General features: G+C 38.4%; 1 protein-coding gene across 1 annotated transcript in view; it reads left to right on the forward strand.

Moving 5' to 3' along the window:
* The window catches only part of KIAA1328 (KIAA1328 ortholog), a 344940-nt gene that overhangs the window by 113571 nt on the left and 208198 nt on the right, over positions 1–23171 (forward strand). Inside the window, exon 6 of the mRNA XM_006835083.1 lies at positions 14117–14244. Coding sequence (XP_006835146.1) covers positions 14117–14244 — 128 coding nt within the window. The remainder of the gene's footprint in view (positions 1–14116; positions 14245–23171) is intronic.

The raw sequence follows: 23171 nt of genomic DNA on the forward strand, positions 1-23171 counted from the left end.
TGGGACCCACAGGCAGAAGTCAAAAGCAGCAGCCAAAGAATTTCCCTTGGACCAATGGGGCTCTTTCTCTCTTTGCTGTGGGAAAGCTGTGGTCTCAACACTAGACTTATTTTGAGGGTGGGCACTCACCTACCTGAAGGCATCTGGGCTGAGCAAAGAAGGCAGGTGAAGAAGAGGAAAAAAATGTGTAGAATCCTCCCACACTGCCTTTTGCAAATGTCACTGCACTGCTTTTAGCCAGCTAGTTCCCTGTGCACGCTGGCTGTAGCCCTGCTCTCTGACCGTAGCCTGGGTGGGATGACCACAGAGGGAGTCCCGATTTCTTGACCGATTTCTAAATCGCAATATTTTCCTTTATACCATGATTTTTCCACTGGCAGTTGTGGGAAACTGATGCCCTGACACTTATGCTAGATCCAGAACTCTGGTGCTGTTCCATGAGAGCAGTGTCTCTGGGTTTTCAGCCCCTCCCCTACAGAGCCTGTCCTACCTGACTCTGCTCTGCCACCACCAAACCGGAAGTCTATATGCTTTTTGATGTGGCACTGTAGGATAAGCAGTGGACTGCTAACTAAAATACTGGCAGTTCAGACTCACCAGCCACTCCTTGGAAACCCTGTACATGATTGCTATAAGTTGGAACCAACTCGGTGGTACTTTACAACAACCACTGACATGTGATTCCAGCAGTATGACAGTCCAGAGTAGGGAAATCTATAAAGATAGCAAGTAGACTAGTGGTTGTTTAGGGCTAGGCAGTAGAGTGGAGAAATGGGATGTATTTGATAAAGGCTATGTGGTTTCTCTTTGAGGCGATGGAAATGTTCTAAAGTTGACTGTGGAGATAGTTAAACATATCTGTGAATGGCAGATCACTGAACTGTATGCTTTAAATATGTGAGTTGTATGTAAACTTTGTCTAAGTAAAGCTGTTTTCAATATAAAGGAAAAGAAACATTAGCCTGGTGGTTTTAGGACTTTAACCCCAGCTTACTAGAAGGGTAACGTGGTATTAGTTGTTAACTGTTATTCTTCACTTGTAAAATGAAAATAAATGTAGTACCACACATTTAATTTTGCTTTAATAAGAAATAAGAATATCTTTAAAACACTTAGCTCAACCTCTCTATAGCAGTTCTACTGAGCTGTTCTCAGATACCCAAGTTCAGATACTTATTCCTTATGATAAATGCATTTAATTTTAAGATGCATTTAATTTTAAATTTTAATATTAAGAATTATCTGAGTCTTACAAAAGAACTCAAGGAATTTGAAAAAGGGAGAAATGACAAGTACAAACTGACAGCGCTGAAAGATGATGAAATGTATTAGGAAAGCAAAATGCAACTGGAGTAAATAGCTTGGAAAAGAGAGGATTAAGGGCTGTGGTGCTGTGGGCTAATGTGTCAGACTGCAAAGTTGTTGAACTGCAAGGTTGGTAATTCAAGCTCACCAGCTTCTCCTTGGAAATCCACAGGGTCACTGTGGGTCAGAATTGACTCAATGACACTTAACAACAACAACAGCAAACCCTATATACGGTTACTGTAAGTCAGAATTGACTCTATGGCAATGGGTTTGGTTTGAGGGGTATGCTAGAGAGATTCCAAGATTAATATATTATGATTTCCAGGAGCACGCAGGCCACTTCAGGCGACGATGATGTAATTTTAGCTATTTGATATTTATTGTAATAAAAGTGGAGTCCTGGTATGGCATTGTAAGATAAGCATTCGACCTCAAGGTCAGTTTGAATTGCAAGGTTGGTGGTTCAAATTCCCCAGCTGCTCCTTGGAAACCGACTCGACACCATTTCCATTGGAACTGACACAACGGCATAATAAAAGTGGGGAGTCCTGGAGTGGTGTCATAGAATAAGCTCTGGACCATAAGGTCAGTTTAAACTGCAAGGTCAGCCGTTCAAATTCACCAGCCGTTTTTCAGAAGCCCTACTACCAGCTGCTCCACGGGAGAAAGATGAGGCAATCTGCTCCCGTAAAGATTTACAGCCTCGGAAACCCTATTCAGGGTCGCTATGGGTCGAAACCGACTCGACGGCACTTAACAACAACAACAACAATATAGGGTAACTATAAGTCAGAAACGACTCAACGTCATTTATCGACAACAACAATAAAAGTGCTTAATGTTGCCTTGAGACATCAGTAAAAGCTTGGAAGAAAAGATGCCATGAAAACGAAATTTTAATGGATAAATAGGAATTTTCTAAGATTAGGTGTCACCAGAACATTCTAAGCCAAATAAACATATAGGATCTGGATGTTCAGAGTGAGGGCATTAACTGTAACAGTGAAAATCTTTTAAATTCTTTATTTCCCTGCAAATCTTGTGATTTATGGATTGCATTAGTGTTTGAGCCAGATGGTCAGCTGATTTTCTTTCAGGATGGCTTTGGTTAAAATATCTCTCATTCCTGAAGCTCCTCCCTCTTTGGGATGAAATAGAAGAACTTTTCCACAACCACTTTAAACCATGTAGCAAACCGTGAACACCTGAATACCACTAGCACACGGGAGAAAGATGAGGCTTTCTGCTTCTGTAAAGATCTATAGCTTCTGAAACCTTCTGAGTCAGAACTGACTCGATGACACACAGCAGCAGCAGCAAGTAATAGCACTATGAAATGTTCTGTCTTGGCAAAGGGCCACCATTAACTTCCTAAGTGTCAAATCCCCTCAACCCTCAGCTTCCAGCTGACATGGCATCATAGCATTGCACACAGTTGACTACATCTTTTTTTACAAACACCTTATTTCTTCAACATCTTGTGTCTTCCTACTTCTCTTTTCCTCTCTTGAACTGTTTCCTGTCATCTCTAGTGATTCCTTTTTCTCTGCCTGCCCTTCACATGCTGGTGTTACCTTGGCCCTGAGTTTATTTTCACAGTTTCAACATTATTATTGGCTATTTTATTATAACTTAGGTAAAAGTTTACAAAGCAAATTAATTTCCCGTTTAATGATTTACACCATCCTCTGTATGTATCTGCACCCTTCCCATGTCTCCATCCTGGGTTTCCTGTTTCCATTCGCCCAACTTTTTTGCCTCTTCTGCCTTCTGAGTTTTGCTATTGTGCAAAGGTTGCCCTTTGGTCACATAGAGTTAATTGAATGTTCTGAAGAGCATGTTCCTCACAGCCTGCCTATTTGGCTGTAAGGTGGTCTCCAGGAAAAGGGTGACTGAGGGCCAGTGACTCAGGGGTCCACCAGTCACTATCAGACCAATAAATCCAATTTTTTTATGAATTAGAATTTTGTTCTGCATTTTTCCTTCACTCTTTTTGGAACCTCCTATTGTTATCCCAGTTACAGCAGAGAAATTGGTAGTGTTAGCAAGCCATCACGTAGTTCTTCTGGTCTCAGGCTGGTATCATCTGTGGTTCCTGTGTATATGAGTCCTCTAGACTAATTACTTGAGTCCTCGCCCTTCTTTAGTCTTCTTTTCTTCAGACTGGAAGAGACCGGTAGACGTCTCTTAGATGACTGCTCACAAGCTTTTAAGACCCCAATAACTACTCACCAAAGTAGGATGCAGAACATTGTCTTCATGGGCTATTTCATGCCAACTGACTTTTATATCCCCTAAGACTGTGGTTACTAGCCCTCAAACCCAGTAGCTCAGTTTGGTATTTGGTTATAAATAAAAAGTTTTCCTGACTCTGCCCCCTTTGTGTTTTGTTGTATATGAGATATTTGCAGCACATACAAATGTAGAAGTATGAATCTGGGAAAATTGGAAGTTGTCAAAAATGAAATGGAACACATCAACATCGATATCTTAGGCATTAGTGAGCTGAAATGGACTGGTATTGGCCATTTTGAATCTGGTTTACTATGCAGGGAATGACAAATTGAAGAGGAATGGTGTTGCGTTCATTGTCAAAAAGAACATATCCAGATCAGTCATGAGGTACAATGCTATAAGTGATGGGATAATGTCCATGTGTCTACAAGGAAGCCCAGTTAATACCACTATTATTCAAATTTATGCACCAACCACTAAAGCCAGTGAAGATGAAATAGAAGAATTCTACCAACTTCTTCAAATCTGCTGCACAGGAACTTCTTAAAGTATTGAAGAGCAGAGATGTCAGCTTGAGGACTAAGGTGCACCTGACCCAAAGCCATGGTATTTTCAATAACCTCATATGGATACGAAAGCTGGACAGTGAATAAGGAAGATCGTAGAAGAATTGATGCCTTTGAGTTGTGGTGTTGGAGGTGAATACTGAAAGTGCCATGGACTGCCAAAAGAACCAATAGATCTGTTTTGGAAGAAGTACAACCAGAGTGCTCCTTGGAGGCCAAGATGGCTAGGCTTCGTCTCTCACACTTTGAACACATTGTCCGGAGAGAACAGTTGCTGGAGAAGGATGTCATGCTGGGTAAGGTGGAGGGTCAGAGAAAAAGAGGAAGACCCGCAACGAGATGGATCAGCCAGGCGACATCATTGATGGTGTCAAGTGTGGCGGCGGTAGAGAGGTTGGCCCAGGATCGGACATTGTTTCGTTCTGCTGTGCATGGGGTTGCTATGAGTCAGTTCCGACTCAATGGCACCTGAAAACAACAACAAATGTAGAAATAGCCACTGCCAAACCTTTCAGACGGGGCTTATAAAAATTCATGGAAATATTACATTGTCTTTTAATTTAGTTTTTCAATGAATTTTTTGTAATCCCGCTTATATATGCAAGCAGTTGTACTTCCATATGCCATCCCACACCTGTTCAGTTTACATATCTACATATGTATTGACTCAAATAAGTGTTATTACTTTTGTTGCAGGATTATATGTTTATATAATTGCATTTACTGTATTGTTTTTTGCTTTGGGGTACCTCTGTGTCTTCCTCTGCCTGGTCATGTTGTGCTTCTTCCTTCAACTTAGTTTCTCCCAGAAACTTTCCCTGGCTCTTCAGTCACTTAGATCCCCTTAGGAAATGCTCCCACAGCACTATGGAATGTTCTGGTCTTTAATTTCATCATTTGTTATTATAAATGCATCCTTGATTGTCTACCTTCCGTGTTGGACAGTAATCCCCCTGCTGGAGACAATGTTGGTCTTGTTCATCATTATATGTTTAGCATGTAGTACAGTATCAGACTTAACTGCCCTATAGAGCTCATATGTTGAATAAATGAATGAACCAATGAATGTATAAAATGTACACAGTCCCTGAATCATCTTACCTTATCTCAAATTTTCATTCACTACATATTAAGGTTATTACTCCTCAATCTGTTTCACTCAGAGTTCTTTTGTGAATTCCAGTCCCAGTTTTCCAAATGCCTCCTTTTGGTCTTTTCCATTAAATGTTCCCAAGCATCTCCAACTCAAGTGTATCTAAAGTTGCATTACCCCAAACCTTTTATTTATTTTATATTCCCTATCTTGATAAATGGCACTGTTTATCTGGTTATATATTGTTGTTGTTGTTAAGTGCAGTCGAGTTGGTTCTGACCCATAGCGACCCTGTACAAGGTTTCTGAGGCTGTAAATCTTTATGGGAGCAGAAAGCCTCATCTTTCTCCCGCGGAACAGCTGGTAGTTTCGAACTGCTGACCTTGTGGTTCGCAGCCCAATTCGTAACCACTACGCTATTGTCACCCAAATCATTAGCTGAGTGTCTTAAAATTTCCCCTTTCAACACCTGCACACACACATCCCACACAATTTTTACCACTAATACTTCAAGTCCCTCTCATCTCTTGCTGAGACTGTTAAGCAATCTTCAACTCATTGCTTTGATCCATTCTTCATATTCCTACCAAAAGGATATTTATAAAATGCAAATTGGTTATGAGGCATCAATAGGCTCTATAGGAATTAAATCTCAACAACTTAGTGTAATGTGGAAAACCTGGCCCCTTTTCATCTCGGAAGCCTTGTCACTCATTCCACCCCATACACGACCAGTGAACCATCTAGTGCTTACAACTTGCATTTCTCTTAATGTTCATCTTGGTTTTACTTCTCTCTGCCTTTGCTCCTGGTGTCTCTCAGCCTAGGGTACTTCCTACCCTTGCTACCTGGTGCATTTACGTTTCTTCTTCAAGAGTTCCTGGGTCGTCTTCATCATCTTCAGAGCCTTTCTTACATCTCAGACTTCCCTGAAACCTGGTCAAACTCACCTCCGTGTTTTTCTTTTTAATCAACACTGTAACCTGTGTATAAATGTTTCTTAGCCAATACTGTTATTTGTTTAAATCTTTCTCTCTCTCTAAGCCCAGTGGGTTTTTGTTTTGTGTTATTTTTACAGTAGCTACTACTTACTATACTCTGGTAGCATAGTGGTTATGAATCGGGCTGTGAACCGCAAGGTCAGCAGTTAGAAACTACCAGCGGTTCTGCGGGAGAGAAATGAGGCGTTCTGCTCCCATAAAGACTTACAGCCTCAGAAACCCTGTGCAGGGTCGCTTTGAGTCAGAACCGACTCCACAGCACTTAACAACAACAACTACTTATTATTGGACTCCTGATGTGACACTGTAGGATAAGCTCTGGACTGCTAACAACAAGGTTGTCAGTTCAAACTCATCAGCTGCTTCTCGGAAACCCTATACTGGGTCGTTATGAATCAGTACTGACTCCATGGTACTTAACAACAACATTATTTATTATATCATTTATATTCATAGTTGCCCTGTGGAGTGAGATACATAATTTTCTGTCCATGTTGCAGAGGAGGAGATCACTTACTTGATCAAAGTTACATCATGACTTAGTATAAGAATCAGGATTTGAGCCAGTTATGTTTGGCACCAAGGAAGCCTGTGCTGACTCCGTGTGCTTTACTGTATTTGTATTGTTTGTTCTTGTTACATAGTATTCAGTTAACATTTATTGGGTGACTCAAAGAAATTTTCCTAAGCCTTTTTTATATGCCCTATTTTTTTTTTAAACTTTATATTGAGAATTGAATGAAGGTTTACAGAGTGATGATCAGTTTTACATTCAACAAATCCTATGTCATTTCATTTCAATACTTGGGTCCCGTCCATGTAGCACCGATTATTCCGCTTCCTCCCTGTGATTCTTGTTTGCATTCTACTTTCTTTTCCAATCTTTCTGAATTTTGCCCTTAGGTAAAAGCTGCCCTTTTCTTGTTTCCTCTCTATATATCTATCTATTGCTTGGCTGAAAATTGAGACATTAGGGTGAGTTCAGTTCCAGACCTGAAGAGTGACCAAAGGCCATATTCTTGGCTTCCTCTAGTTTCTTTCTGACCAGTAAACCTGGTCTTTTCTGTAATTTTGAATTTGAATTCCACATTTCCTCCACTCTACCCAGGACCTTCTAATGTGTTACCTATCAGGCACCATCTAGTTCTTCTGGTCTCAGGTTCATGGAGACTGATGTTCATGTTTTCCAATAGTCTGTTGGACTGATTGTAAGTGTCTGCATTTTTCATCACTCTATTTTCCTCAACACAGGGAGAGACCAATAGTTGTACCTTACATGGCTGCTCATTAGCATTTATGATCCTAATTGCTACTCACAAAAGTAAGACATAGAACATTGTCTTTGTGAACTATATTATGCCAATTGACCATAGTGTCCCTCAAGATTGTGGTCCTGAGCTCCCCAGCCCAGGAACTTATTCTCTTAAAATGTTTGGTAATGTCTAAGACATTTTCATAATTTCACCCCCTGTATGCGCTACCACATTCGTGGATATGTTTGCGACAAAGGTAAATACCCAGGTACAAGTATAGGCTTTCACACCTTTATATATAGTTATGGCCATACTCGAGCTTTCTGTCCCATACCCATTCAGTCTGTACATCTGTCCATGTCAGCCTATGTATCTCTCCACGTATCTTCATGGAGATCGCTGTTGCTGCAGGATTGTGTATATGACAGTATTTGGCTCTATTCCCTTTAACATTTGTATTCCTTCTGATGTCTTTCTCTAGCTTCATCATTCTTCTCCAATCTCCCTTCGTGTTGTATTTTTGCCTTCCCCATCACCTAACTTAATTCTTGTCTACTCCCTAGCCAATGAATTACTCTCCCTTCCTTTCCACCCCTGGTAATAATCAGGAAATAAATATTTTAACTTGAAAACTTTTTCTTGACTTTTTACAATAGTGGTCTCATACAATATTTGTCCCTTTGGGATTGGCTAATTTCACTCAGCATAATGGCTCCCAGGCTCAACCATGTTATGAGGTGTTTAGCAGATTCATCATTATTCTTTAAGGCTGCATAGTATTCTATTGTGTGTGTATAGCAAAGTTTGTTTATCCACTCTTCCACTGATGGGTATTTAGACTGTGCATGACTTTTTTTGCTACCTTGAATGTGCCTCTTCTTAGCTCAAAGACAAGTTCTAGTTAATATATCAGCAAATTATAATAATAGTTTGTCACCTGACTTAGTGATCATGGACACTTGGAGTTGTAGGGAGCTCTTAGACATCTCACCTGATGTTTTGATGTCTACTTCTTCCATAATAATTTGTGGTGGAAGTAGGAAGACAAGAAGAGACTAATAGTAGAAGAAAAGTTCTCTGTCATCACAAAAAAGACAGTGTTTCTTCTCCAACTATTAATTTAAAATTTAAATATTTAGAAAAGTTGAGAGAACAGTCTAGTGCACCACCATATACCCTTCATCTAGATTCCTCAGTTGTTAACATTTTGCTATATTCGCTGTGTCTGAAATATCTTTTGCCTCATTTTCATTAGCTGTTTCAGGTAAGAGATCTTTATGTTTTGATGTCAATTTGTTAATTTTTAATGTATATTTTCTTGTTATCATATCAAGAGTTCTGTTTTTGAAGAGGTTACGATGGCTGCAGTTTGTCTCAGATCATATATGGTAGATGGATAGTGAGATACAGAATAATTAATTTATGTTACATACACCCCGTGGTTTGGTGCACATCTTCCCTGAAGTTTCATTTTCTACGTCTGTTGCATTCTTTCCTGTCAATTGGTCAGGATCGACATAAATGTGTCTTCTCGTTCATTATAATCCTTCCCCAGTGACCAGTCAATGAAGAGGACATTTTATCCACATTTTTCTGACATAAATCTCTTTAGATGGAATATTGAATTGTCATTGTGCGGGGGAGAAAGAGAAAGAAGGGGAGTGTTTTGCAATCTGGTGAATTAAGAAAGACATAAAAAATTGATAAAGAGAAGTCTGACTGTTTTTATGTTCTTCCATATAACATGTGTTTTAATGAATTTGCCTGTAATTTGTCTTCAAGTGCTGACATTTAACTCTAAGGCTGTATAATTGAGCTGGTTTTTCACAAGTAAAATTCATATTCTGTGTCTGGTCTAATATGTTCACCTACTATAAACATTACTGCCTATGGTAACAGCTAGGATAAATAATTCTTTATATATATATATGTATATATGTATATATATATATATATATATATCATAGCTGGCAGGGATTCCTGGGACCACCACAAATCATTCCTGTCTTGGAGCGTCCTGACAAAAAGCATAAAAATGTACAACTGGGCTAGACTGACATGGGCTACGTTCAGTTTGGAAACCTACTAGCTTATATAGAGCACTGTTTATATTACTATTATTATTTCATCATCATCATCATAGCATTATTATTATTGCCTTTTAAGATGCTGAGGATTCAAATGTGCTTATCTAATTATATAATCTCTGAATTTAGTCACCTCTCCTGTTACTGAGAACCAGCTTCTCATCAATAAGCTGTCTTAGGCTCCTGCTATTTGTGTGTGTGTGTTTTCGTGGTTAATAATGAGAATAATGAAGCAGTCGGTTATTTTTGCGTCATGATTGGCAAATCTTAGAACAGGATTTACCCAGAAGCAGTGATTAGGTTATTCAAATGTTAGGGAATACTGAAACCTGACATCATTTTAACACTCCAGAAATAATATTTCCAGCCTTGGAGTCCTGTTGTGGCACTGTAGGATAAGCACTGGACTGCTAACTTCAAAGTCGGCAGTTCAAACCTACCAGCTGCTCCTTGAAAACTCTATAGAGGATTACTCTGAGTCAGAAATGACTCAGTGGCACCTAGCAACAACAACAAATTCCTAATCTTTATCACGATAGCTTGTCTTACAAGTATTTGTGCAGAATAATCGGACTGAACAGTAATTCTCATACCAATGTCATTGTTAAATGCCATTGAGTCAATTCCAGCTCAAAGAAATCCTGTATAGGGTTTCCAGGTTTGAACCACCAATCTTGTGGTTAGCAGTCCAGTGCTTACCTTATAGTACCATACCAGGACTCCCTTATGCCAATAGCATACATAATTAATAGCATTTGTAAGTAGGAGGTTCAAAAATGTTCTAAAGGACAAAATAGGACCTAGGGAGGAAATACCACAATGAAAGGTAAGGCACAAACTCTGTCATGGTTAGAAATATCTGCCTTTCAGTCATCAAACCTCGGTGGTTACATGGCCTTCCAATTTAGTGCCTGCATCTTGAACATTTGGCAAGTTTGGAAGAGTTTGTGAGAAGAGACCCTCCAGGTTAGACAGCCATTGTCCTGAACCAAAAGTACTGTGAAAAATGCAGGGAAAGTGTATTCCCTGAAATATTGACTTAATTAACGTTATGCAAAACAAATCAAACAAGACCTAAGCCTAATTAGAATCCCTTTATGTTTAATACAGTTAGACCTTTCGTTGTGAATTAGGCCACAATGATTTTTACCACAGCAGCATCATTGCTTCAGTACTCTGTTTGCTTTTTGTTACTATAACCACTTTTTTGAGGTATAATTCACATACCATAAAACTCATCCTTTTAAAGTAAACAGTTCAGTGGTTTTGAGTTTTGAGTATTTCACAAAGCTGTGAAACTATCACCACTGCCAAATTCCAGAACATTTTAATTACATCCCCCTCCCTTAGCAACAAAATTCAGACCCATTAGCAATCACTCCCCATTCCTGCTGACTCAACCCCTGGCAACCATGAATACATTTTATGTCTGCAGGATTTGCTTTTTGGACATGGCCTATAAGTACAGTCATGTACTATGTGGCCTTTTGTGCCTGGTTTCTGTCACTTAGGATAGTACTTTTCAGATCCATCCATGTTACAGCTCGTACTTTAATCTTTTTTTATATGGCCAAATAGAATTTTATTGTCTAGGTAAACTACGTTTTGTTTATCTGTCGGTGACCATTTGGGTTGCTTATGCTTTTTCACTATTAAAAATAATGATGCTTTAATATATATATATATACAGGCTTTTGTGTGAACGTATGTTTTCGTTTATTTTGGGTGTGTACCTAGGAGTGGAATTGATCGACCAATGTGGTAATTCTATATTTAGCTTTTTGAGAAATTGCTAAATTGTTTTCAAAAGTGACAGCACCATTTCACATTCCCACCTGCAATGTATTGAGGATTTTAATTCTTAAACACCCTCACCAGCACTTGTTTCTGGTGGTCTTTTCATGATAATGATTTTGGTGGATGTAGAAATGGACTCTTCATTGTATTTATTTGCATTTCCTGAATGGCTGTTGATGTTGAGTATCTTATTAAGTGTTTCTTGGCCATTTATATGTCTTCTTTGGGGAAATGTTTACTTAAGTCCTCCATCCAGTTTTTACTTGGATTAACAACTTTTTATTGTTGAGTTATAAGATGTCTTTATATAGTCTACATACAAATCCCTCATCAAATATATGACTTACAAATATTTTTTCTCATTCTATGGACTGAGAATTTCTCTTTTTAATTTATTGATAGTGTCCCTTGAAACAAAAAAGGTTTTAATTTTGATGATGCCTTGTTTCCCTATTTTGTCTCTTGTTGCTTCTTGTACTTTCTGTGTCATATTTAAGACATGAAGATAACAAGACTTATGCCTATGTTTTCCTCTAGGAATTGTATAGTTTTGGCTCTTATATTTAGGTATTTGATCAACTATGGAAGTGTTAGTATGTAATGTAAGATAGGGGTCTAACATTCTTTTCCATACAATTGCATTTATTTTTATTGTAGGATACACACAATGTAAAATTCGCTGTTTTCAAGTGTGTAATCCATGGCATTAGTCACACTCATAGTATTGTTATACAAATATTATAACCATCACCACTGTTTGTTTACAAAACTGTCATCATCCCAAGCAGAAAGTCTGTCCTCATTAGGTACTGTCCATCCCTAGTCCCACCTCCCCGCTCAGCCTCTGATAACCACTAATTTGCCTTAGTTCTTTAGGGATTTGCCTATTCTGGATTTCTTATATACATGGGAACATACAATATGTGATTTTTATATCTGACTTCTTTTACTTATTGGTTGGTTGGTTGGTTAAGTGCCATTGAGTCAGTTCTGACTCATAGAGCCCCTGTTTCCAAGAGCAGCTGGTGGGTTTGAACTGCAAGTTCAGTGCTTATATTCCAGTGTCACACCATGGCTCTTTGTTGTTGTTGTGTACCATCAAGTTGGTTCTGACCCATAGCAACCCTGTCTAGGGTTTCCGAGGAGCAGCTGGTGGATTTGAACCTCTTAACTTGCAGTCCAGTGCATTATTCTGCAGTGCCATACCAGGACTCCATGGCTCTTTGTATGTGTGTTTATATATATGTATATATACATATATGGATAAACAAATTATGGTGTATATATATATATGTGTGTGTGTGTATACATTTATTTATACCACAATTTGGTATAATATATATACCACAAGTTGTTTTTCCATTCATCTTCTGATAAACATGTGAGTTGTTTCAACCTTTGCTGTGAATACTGCTGCATTGGACTTGGTATGCAAGTAGCTGTTTAAGTCTACTTTCAGTTCTTTGAGGCATATATCTAGGAGTAGAACTGCTGGGTCATAAGGCAATTTTACGTGTAACTTTTTGAGCACTAAACAGTTTTCACAACAGCTGTACCATTTTGCAATCCCATTAGCAATGGCTGACGTTTCAATTTTCTGCAACCTCACCAGGACTAAATATTTTCCTGTTTTAAAAAAATAAGTCATCCTAGTAGGTGTGAAGTGAAATCTCATTGTGGTTTTGATTTACATTTTCCTTATGAAGTTGAACATCCATGCTTATTCCATCTGTAGATCTTCTTTGGTGTTGTTGTAGTTAGGTGCCATTGAGTCAGTACCGACTCATAGCGACCATATGCACGGCAGAACGAAACACTGCCCGATCCTGGGCCAACCTCACTATTGTTGCCACACTTGAGTCCATCGATGTTGCCACTTTACCAATCCATCTCACTGGGGGTCTTCCTCTTTTTCTCTGACCCTCCATCCTACCAAACATGATTATCCTTCTCTGGCAACTGCTCCCTCCTGATAATATGTCCGAAGTATGAGAGACGAAGTTAGGCCATCCTGGCCTCCAAGGAGCACTCTGGCTGCACTTCTTCCAACACAGATCTGCTGGTTCTTTTGGCAGTCCATGGCACTTTCAGTATTCTCCTCCAACACCATAACTCAAAGGCATCAATTCTTCTACGATCTTCTTTAGGAATGTGTATTCAAGTCCTTCGGTCATTTTTTAAAATTTAGTTGTTTGTCTGTTGTTGAGTTGTAGGAGTTCTTTACATATTCTAAACTCTTATCATATATATGATTTCCAGATATTTTCTCCCATTCTGTAGGTTGTATTTTCACTTTCTTGATTATGTCCTTTGATGCACAGAAGTGTTATTTTATTTTGATGAGGTTTGTGTTTTGTTCTTCAGGATTTTGGTGTCATATCTAAGAATGTGTTGCCACATATAAGGTTCTGAAGATTTACCCTTTTTATTCTGATTTATGGTTTTAGCTCATATTTAAGTCATTGATCTGAGTTAATTTTGATACAACCCTTACATTTATCTAAAAATATTTTAGATTTAAAAATTGGAGAGCTAAATTTCTCTTTAAATCAGATGACCATTGCTACTGTCTTTGTGAATTAATTTTTCATGAGTCTTTTTGGGATACATGTACTATATTATATTCTTCTGAAGACTTTACAATCATCTGTTCTCTCACCAAAAATGGTTGCATTGTTTTTCTCTATTTTTTGTGTTTTTTTAATCTGAAAAGCAGAACTGATAGATGACACATAAATCAAACTTTAAAGTTCTTTCCCTTAATTTGCAATCTCACCTCTTCAGCTACAATACAGAGAATGCCAAGAACTTTTAAGCCTTTATCAGAAATACCTATCAGATCAGCAGGAGAAGCTCACCATGTCTCTCTCAGAACTTGGTACTGCTAAACTTCAGGAGCAACAGGTAAGCATCTTTATTTTTACCATTCTTTAATGCGTTATCTTTTGGCTCACTGTAAGTAATGTAATTTTAAGGCATATAAATATAGCATGTGTTTGACCTCCCTCTTTCCTTTCCCCTCTCCTGTTTCTGGGGCCCAGAAGTCAGGAATGGTTACCTGAAGCAGACTGTGGGTCAGTGGGGAAGCACTAGGTGTATGAAAGCACAGCAGGAATGGTAAAGAGAACCCTGTACTCTGTTGCTTAATGAAGAAAGTCAGATGGGCTGCAGGTTACTCAGTGTCCTAATAGAAAACATTCATAAACCTTGGCTAACATTTATATTTTTAGAATAATAAAAGTAAAAATTGGAATGTTTTGCTTAATTATATGTATGCATATATTTATTGAGTCCTGGAATGGTGTAGTAGGATAAGCATCTGACTGCTAACCCCAATGTCATCAGTTCAAACCCACCAGCAGCTCCTTGGAAATCCTTCAAAGGGTCACTTGAGTTCGAACCAATTTGAATGCTCTTAACTGAAAAGACATTTATTAATCACATAAATATTTGATTGTTTACATATGCATCTTTCTTTGTATGTATGTATTTGTGTGTGTGTGTGTGTATATTGGTATACAATTAAATGAATGTGTAGAAATCTACCATTTGTTATGTGAAAGCTCAAAAGATACTTCTTGCTCCTCCCTACCAACTGATATTTGATGTCTTTTTCATGTCTGTATGAATTTAAATCTTTAAATGTATTAAGATAAGCATTCTGTATTATAACACTGTAGAAAGAACTATGAAGTAGGATTAAAGTACTTCATATCCTCTTTGAAATGGTACCAAGTTCTTAAAATCAGACTTTAGGGTTTTTTTTTTTACAGTGTTTCCTAAAGGAGCCTAGGTGGCACAGAGGTTAAGCACGCCACTGCCAATGTATAGATCAATGGTTCAAAGCTGCCAACAGCTCCATGGGAAAAAGATGTAGCATTCTATTTTCATAAAGATTTACAGCCTTGGAAACCCTGTGAGGCAATTCTATGCTGTCCTTTAGGGTTTGCTTTGCGTTCTACATAATTCAGTGCCAATTGTTTTTGTTTTGGGTTCTAAAGAGCACCATTGCTGTTCAATTTAGAGACAGCTGTCTCAGATAGGTTATTTTTGGCCAAGGAAACTAATTTTGAACTAAAGATTGCATATGTGAAAAAGTAACAATTTTCTAAAGTAACAAAATTCTCAAGAAAGGGCCTAAGTATGAATTGTTTATCTATATTGTTATTTGAAATTCTTTCTTTTGTTCTGTTTTATGAAAAGCTAGTTGTAAAGTGAGAGGGGAAAAGGTAGTATCTTATCTTGATTGTTTATATGAGTTTTCCTTACCACTTTGGAAACAGGTCAGGTTGTGGTCCTTGCTTATTGCTATTTTGGACCGTGTCAAGAACATGGTCTCTTGAAGATCACGTTTCTGACTTTGTTTTTGCATTTCCACTTTCTCCTTCTCCATGACATAGGTGTACATAGGGGGCACACAACAGAAGGGTAACCCCCTTTGCAAGGGTATGGTAAGTGAGTGGAAGGGACCTTTTATTTGCCGGTAAAAATACAGACTTACAACCATAACAATACAGAAAGTCAGTTTGAAACTACCAGCAGTTCTGCTGGAGAAAGATGAGGATTTCTGCACATGTAAAGATTTACAGCCTCTGAAACCCTATGCAGGGTCACTATGATCGGAACCAACTCCACAGCACATAACCACTACCACCATCACCAGGGGCCTTTATGGAGTCCTGGTGTGGTACTGTAAAATACTTGACCACAAGATTGGTTTCAGCCACAAGGTCAGTGGTTCAAACTCACCAGCCAATCCTTGAAAACCCTATACAAGGTTCCTATTAGTCGGAACTGACTTGATTGCACTTAAATGCTATAGACATGTAGATAAAGAAGTCTAACTTTTTCTACCTACTTCTGACATTGGGGGAAAATAAAAATTCCCTAGTTACTAGTATTTTAAGTGTAAGCTAGTGATTTCTTAGAGGTTTCACTAGAGTCTGATCATAGTTAAAACTGCCTCCTTTACCCTTGGTCTTGAGGAACAAACTAAAGAAATAGCAAGTTCTAGAATGAAATGCTGGCCAAATATATGGAAATAAATGCCCTCACAAGGAGTCCTGTTGTGGTGTTGTATAATAAACTCTAGACTGCTAAACCACAAGGTTGGTGGTTCAAACCCACCTGCTGCTCCTTAGAAATCCTATACAGGGTCGTTACGAGTCAGAACTGGATTGATGGCACTTAACATGGCTTTAAGAAGAGGACTACTCTTGAATTTTCATTTTTACTAAATTATGAAAACAATTTAGAACTGTGCTTTCAGAAAGTACCTATTGGTACTTTCAAGCACTGGGTTAGGTCTTATATTCATTGAATATGAAACTGAAAGTTGAAGGCCACTTGTAGACTTTGCCAATTGAACCTACAGAGGAAAAAAAAATTTTTTTTAAGTACAAAATTGAGATAGTTTCCTTGTTTCCCAAGTTGTCTGCTTTCTCTAAGCTGGACATAGGTAAGCACTGCTCTTCTTTCCTCTTAAGAATTAGGTAAATTTACTTGGTCTGCCCCCTCTTGGCAGGAAGGGCATCATTGTGAAGACTGAACTTGGAAATTGACCAGATTCTCTCTTCTTCCTCTATTTGCTCTGTGACGAAGTTAAGCGTCCTCTTCATGAGCTACCGGATGGACCGTGCCCGTCTCTGTCATAGTACCTTTCTTGTTATTTTGTAATCACTATTTACTCATTCATGTCCCTCATCAAGCTTTTATGAGAGTAGACACCATGTTGCTCTTCTGATCAGTGTCAAAAGCCTGGTTCTGAAACTTTCCCACTTTTTCCATAGTTACTTGGCCCAGGTTTCTTATTATAGGTCTGGGTTATAGGGTGGCTAGGCACCCAGAATCTGTAAGATAAGTCATGGCTGAGTACATGTTGTAATGCCTCTTGTCACTTGTCTCAATAGTTGTTTTAAGAGTTTTTGTACTGCTTAGGCTCACAGAGTGTTGAGACTGCTTTCTAGTCTGTGATTATTTTTTGATATTTATTTTTTTAAAAAATATGTTTGGTTAGCTACTATTAATAGATCTCTTACCATTTCAATTTTATTATATATACATATTTAATGTGCTGACCTACAAAGTCCTTTGAACCGCCAACTTTGCAATTATATCTATGCTGTTAAGTGCTGTCAAGTTAGTTGTTAAGTGTTTTATATATATATAAACATATACTATGTTTTTTTAATTCTAAAAGACTCCCCTGTTTTCAAGCTGTGGCTATTAACTTTGTTATTGGCAGTCACAAAGCTTCACTATACTGTCCAGAGATCTTCTAGTTGGCAAACCAAATGAGAGAAGGTGGCATACTGTTTCAGTATCTGCTAATATAATGTCTGGCTCTAATGTAATATAAGCTCACAGAAGAAAATGGTTTTGCTTTCATAGGATTTAAAGGACTAGTGATATTAAGTTTGATACTGGGTCATGATTTAAAGGAAAAGCCCCTATAATATATCACATACCCATTTTCTTGACTTTGGCCTTTTTGTCCTCAGCCTACATTCTACAGGTGACTCCAAACTCTTCTGTTCATTCCCTTACGTTATATACAGATATATTTATTTAGTCTTTTTCTCCCTGTAAGACAATTATGTGCCCCACCTGCTGTCATGTGATCTTAGTGCGTTCCTATTGGAGAAGTTCATTTTCCTCCCAAATTCACATCAAATAGCTTGGCCAAATTACTGGTTTGTTCAGTAAGCAGACATTTTATATGGAACAGTCCAGTATGATGCTTTAGAGTAATTTTCTTTTCAACCATGCTGTTTTCCCTGTAGTGATAATGGCATATCCCAAATAAGAACTATTCCTCCAACTAGGACCCGAGAAGGAAACATGAGGAACAGAACCTCAGCCAATTTGTAATGTGGATGAAAAATAAACTTTTGTTGTTGAAAACCACAAATATTTTGAGTCATTAGCTCTTCTAGCTAACCTAATCTCTCCAATGAAAATTTAAAATCCTACATGGGCAGGACTGGGACCTTATATTTCTTCTTTTTTATCTCCATGGACCCACATTTGAGAATTCCCTTCTGTAGTATAACATTCCTTTAGTATTCTTAGTTCAAAAGTAGAAACAATCATACCTCATGGAGTAGTTATGAAGACTAGGTAAAATTATGTATTAATCTATAAGTTGCACTGACATGCAGACATGCAGATCCTGGGATTTAAAAGCAAACTCGATTATTTATGCTTTGTTCTGTCTCTTCAGTATGTGCGCACGTGCACGTACACAGAAAGCACAGCTAAAAACATGCATTAAATGTGTGTTTCTTGGGGATCAAATTTATAGGATGTCAAAGTGGGGAGTCTGGCAAATTCTTTTTTTAAAACAATGCTAAAGCCAAACATGTTTGTCAGAAGCAATGATTTCAAGACATTGGCGATTGACCAAAGGCATAAAACAAATTGAAAAGCACTTATTCAAGAAAAACAACTGAGCCTCAGGTGAAAACAGAAGGAATCTGTAGTGTATTAGCCTGGGACTACTTCCATTCCAATCCTCATCTCTACTCACGCAGTAGTTTCACAAAGGAAGAGCATGCTATAAAAAGGAGCAACTTTACTGCCCAAGGGACATCATTTTATTTAGAGCAGAGTACAGAGAAAACCTCTGCCCCTGAGCATTGTCTAAGACAGTAGAAATCTTGGCCACCTCATGGCTGGCCTGACATTGCCATTTGGTTGGTACAAGCATCATATCAGCAGACTAGCCAGAGATTAATGGGGACACTGGGAGAATGAGACAGCTAAAGTTCTACATATTTCTGACTTTCTAGAAAACTTCATGCATTCTTAGGGCTACTCCAGAGAATAGACTCGCTAATTACACATCTCTGGATTCATGTGAAACTTTGGTGTACACAGAAAGGAGATAGAGAAGGCCTGATGGAAAATGAAATCAAGAGCAAATTATGAAATTTCTGAACTTTGAATGCATTCTCCCGTTAGCACTCCCCTTCTTCAGTCCGCAGAGAGTGAAAGGTTTAATGGTTCATGTTTTGAGCACTACCTCTAATCAAACATTGGCTTATCAGTAAACTATACAGATCCTGTGACATACCATTATATGTTGTTGTTGTTGTTATGTGCCATGGAGTCGGTTCCGACTCATAGCGACCCTGTACAGGGCTTCTGAGGCTGTAAATCTTTACGGGAGCAGAAAGCCTCATCTTTCTCCTGCGGAACAGCTGATAGTTTCGAACTGCCAACCTTGTGGTTTGCAACCCGATTCGCAGCCACTACACTACCAGAGCTTATGCATATATATATTGGCGTCCTGGAGTAGCACAGTGGGAAAAGCACTGAACTGCAAGGTTGGTTCGAACCACAAGGTGGCCCATTCAAACTTACCAGTCACTCCTCGGAAACCCTACTATACAGGGTTGCTATGAGTCAGAACCAACTTGACAGTATTTAACAACAACACATGATCTAACTACACGGTCCACAGTTCAAACATACCAGTTGCTCCTTGGTTCCAACTCATAACCACTGATGTTTCGATTCAAACTGACCTTGGGGTCAAGTGTTTATCCTAGGGCACCACACCAGGACTCCATGTGTGTATGTTGTTGTTAGGTGCCATCGAGTCAGTACCGACTTATAGAGACCCTATGCACAACAGAACAAAGCACTGCCCGGTCCTGGGCCAACCTCACAATCGCTACTATATTTGAACCCATTAATGCTGCCACTATGCCAATCCATCTCATTGGGAGTCTTCCTCTCTTTCTCTGACTCTTCACTTTACCTAACATGATATCCTTCTCCAGTGACACACACACACACACACACACACACATATATATGTATATGCAGGGTCACTATGAGTTGGAACTAACTCGACATCAGTTAACAACAGCAGTTAACAACAACAACATCATGCTGTTGAGTTGATGCCAATGCACAGCGACCCTTTGTAGGGTTTCAGAGGAGCAGTTAGTAAGTTTGAACCACTAATCTTGCAGTTAACAGTGCTTATTCTATAGCACCACACCAGCACTCCATATAGATGTGGTGGTGGTGGTTATGTGCCATGGAGTCAGTTCCGACTCATAGTGACCCTGTACAGGGTTTCTGAGGCAGTAAATCTTTACGGGAGCAGAAAACCTCATCTTTCTCCCGCAGAACAGCTGGTAGTTTCGAACTTCTGACCTTGTGGTTCGCAGCCCAATTTGTAACCACTACACTACCAGAGCTCCTATATAAATGTATGTAGCGTAGTGGTTACGAATCGGGCTGTGAACCTTAAGGTCAGCGGTTCGAAACTACCAGCCGCTCCGCGGGAGAAAGATGAGGCTTTCTACTCCCGTAAGGATTTACACCCTCGGAAACCCTGTACAGGGTCGCTATGGGTCGGAACCGACTCGACGGCACTTAACAACAACAACAACAACATGTATATATATATATAATATTAAATATATACATAATATTAAAAAGGAAGAAGAAAATTCAGCAGGAAAATTAGTGACCACATACGTACATGCAGTCAAGATGCATTGGTAGTTACTGGTGATGGAATGTAAAAGTTAGAAAGAAGAAAGATTGCTAAGTGCCATCGAGTCACTTCTAACTCATATCAACCCTGTATAGAGTTTCCAAGTAGCGCCTGGTGGGTTTGAACCACCAATTTGTGGTTAACAGTCCAGTGCTGATCAGTTAACAGTCCAGTGTCACATCAGGATTCCAGAAGAAAGATTAATAGTTGGAAAAGATGACCTTGGTGATTGAAACAATGCCAGAGATTGTATGATACAGTTCCTTAAGACGAATGATTTATTTATTGGAAATACTTTTTTCATCAACACCGTGTCAATGATTATATACACGGACCTCACTGTATGAATTACACAAGGACCAAATTGATTATCTGTGGAAAGAGATGTTGGAGAAACTCAGTATCATCAATGAAGACAAAGCCAGTGACTGACTACAGAACAGACTTTCAATTCCTTGTATTCAAGTTCAAGTTGGAACTGAAGAAAGTCAAAGTAAGACAATAGCTAGAGTGCAACCCTTAATACATCCCACTTGAATTTAGACCATTTCAAGAATTAACTTGACATTGAGCATTAATGACCAAAGCCCAGAATTGTCATAGGAAGACATTGAGGACATCAAACATGAAGACAAGAAGGACATCTTTCTTTCCTGTCTTTTTAATAAGGCCATTAAAAAAACAGGAAAAAATGAAAATTTGCTCTGTAGGGCAAATTGCAAAGTGAGTGGAAAACAGAGTAAAAGAATTGATTTCAAAGGGAAGCTTGAGAGAATAAGGTGAAGTATTATAATGAAACATGCTCATGTTCTTCCCTTTTTCATGCTGAAAGAACTAAAGAGAAAATTCAAAGCCTCATGATTGAAGGATTCTATGGAGAAAAAAGTGAATGATGCAGGAAGTATCACAAGAAGATAGGAAGAATACAGTCACCGTACCAAAAATAACTGGTCCATATGGGTTCAACCATTTTAGGGGGTAGTATATAAGCAAGAGCTGCTGGTAATAAAGAAAGAAGTTGAGATGAATAGAGATGAAAATACAAAAGTTAAAATATGATGAGATCCAGCTAAGCAGTGTTTACAGTGAATTTTATAAACACTGAACTGCTAACCACAAGGTTGGCGGTTCAAATCCACCAGCCATTCCTTTGAAACCCTGTGCAGGGTTGCTATGAGTCTTAGTACTTAGCAACAAATAGCTATTTTAAAAGTGAAGAAAATATCTAACATTATTAAGTTAACCTTCTACCTCTAGATTCAATTAGAAAAAGTAGAGCAAATTTAACATAGAATCAGCGCAAGGAATGAAATAATAAAAAATTAATTGGAAATGAATGAAATAGAGAATAGAAAACAGCAAAAAAAAAACCCAGCAAAACAAAATTCTTGTGTCCTATATGAAAAAAGTAGAATGGCCCTTTTGGCTCTAATCTTTATAGGAGCAGATTGCCAAGGGTTTGCTTCTGTGGAGAAGCTGGTAGGTTAGTTAATAGCTGATCCTTTAACCGTATGCCACTAGGACATAACAGAAAATTAACAAAACTCAAAGTTGCTTCTTTCAAAAGAACAACGAAATGGAGCAGTTTGAACGGCTGACCTTGCGTTTACCAGTCCAGTGCTTATCCTATAGTGCCACACTAGAGCTCATTGTTTACAATGCTGCTTCATAATCCTTTTTATTTCTGTATAATCAGTGGCTCCATACATTAAGCAGTGGACTGCAAACCACAGGATCCAAGGTTTGAATCTGCTAGCTACTCCACGGAAGAAAGATGAGGCTTTCTGCTCCTGCAAAGATGTATGCCTCAGAAACCCTATGCAGGGTTGCTATGAGTTGGAACCGACTCCATAGCACTTAACAACAACAAATGTCCCCTATTTCATTCCTAATTTTGTCAAACTGAGACTTAGTAATGAAAGACTTAGTGTTCCCCTTAAGGTCAGATAAAAGTTACAAGATGTCTGTTTTCCCTATTACTATACAGTACTATACCCTAGGTTCTAACCAGGGTACTTCAGCAAAGAAAATAAATGAGATAAACAGACTTGTGATAAAAACTGAAGTGTCTCTATTTGCATGTAGCACAGTCTTGTATATAGAATTTTTTAGGGAATCTATAAACTATTAGAGCTGGTAAACAAGTTCAGCAAGTTTGCTGGATACAAGATCAATATACAAAATTTAATTGTATGTCTGTACATTAGCAATGAACAAACTGAAAATGAAGTTAAGGAAGTTTCATATATTGTATCACAATGAATAAAGTATGGATAAATTTAACAAAAGTAGTGCAAGACTTGTACACTGAAAAGTG

Source organism: Chrysochloris asiatica, unplaced genomic scaffold (assembly GCF_000296735.1).
Source record: "Chrysochloris asiatica unplaced genomic scaffold, ChrAsi1.0 scaffold00015, whole genome shotgun sequence".
NCBI lineage: Eukaryota > Metazoa > Chordata > Mammalia > Afrosoricida > Chrysochloridae > Chrysochloris > Chrysochloris asiatica.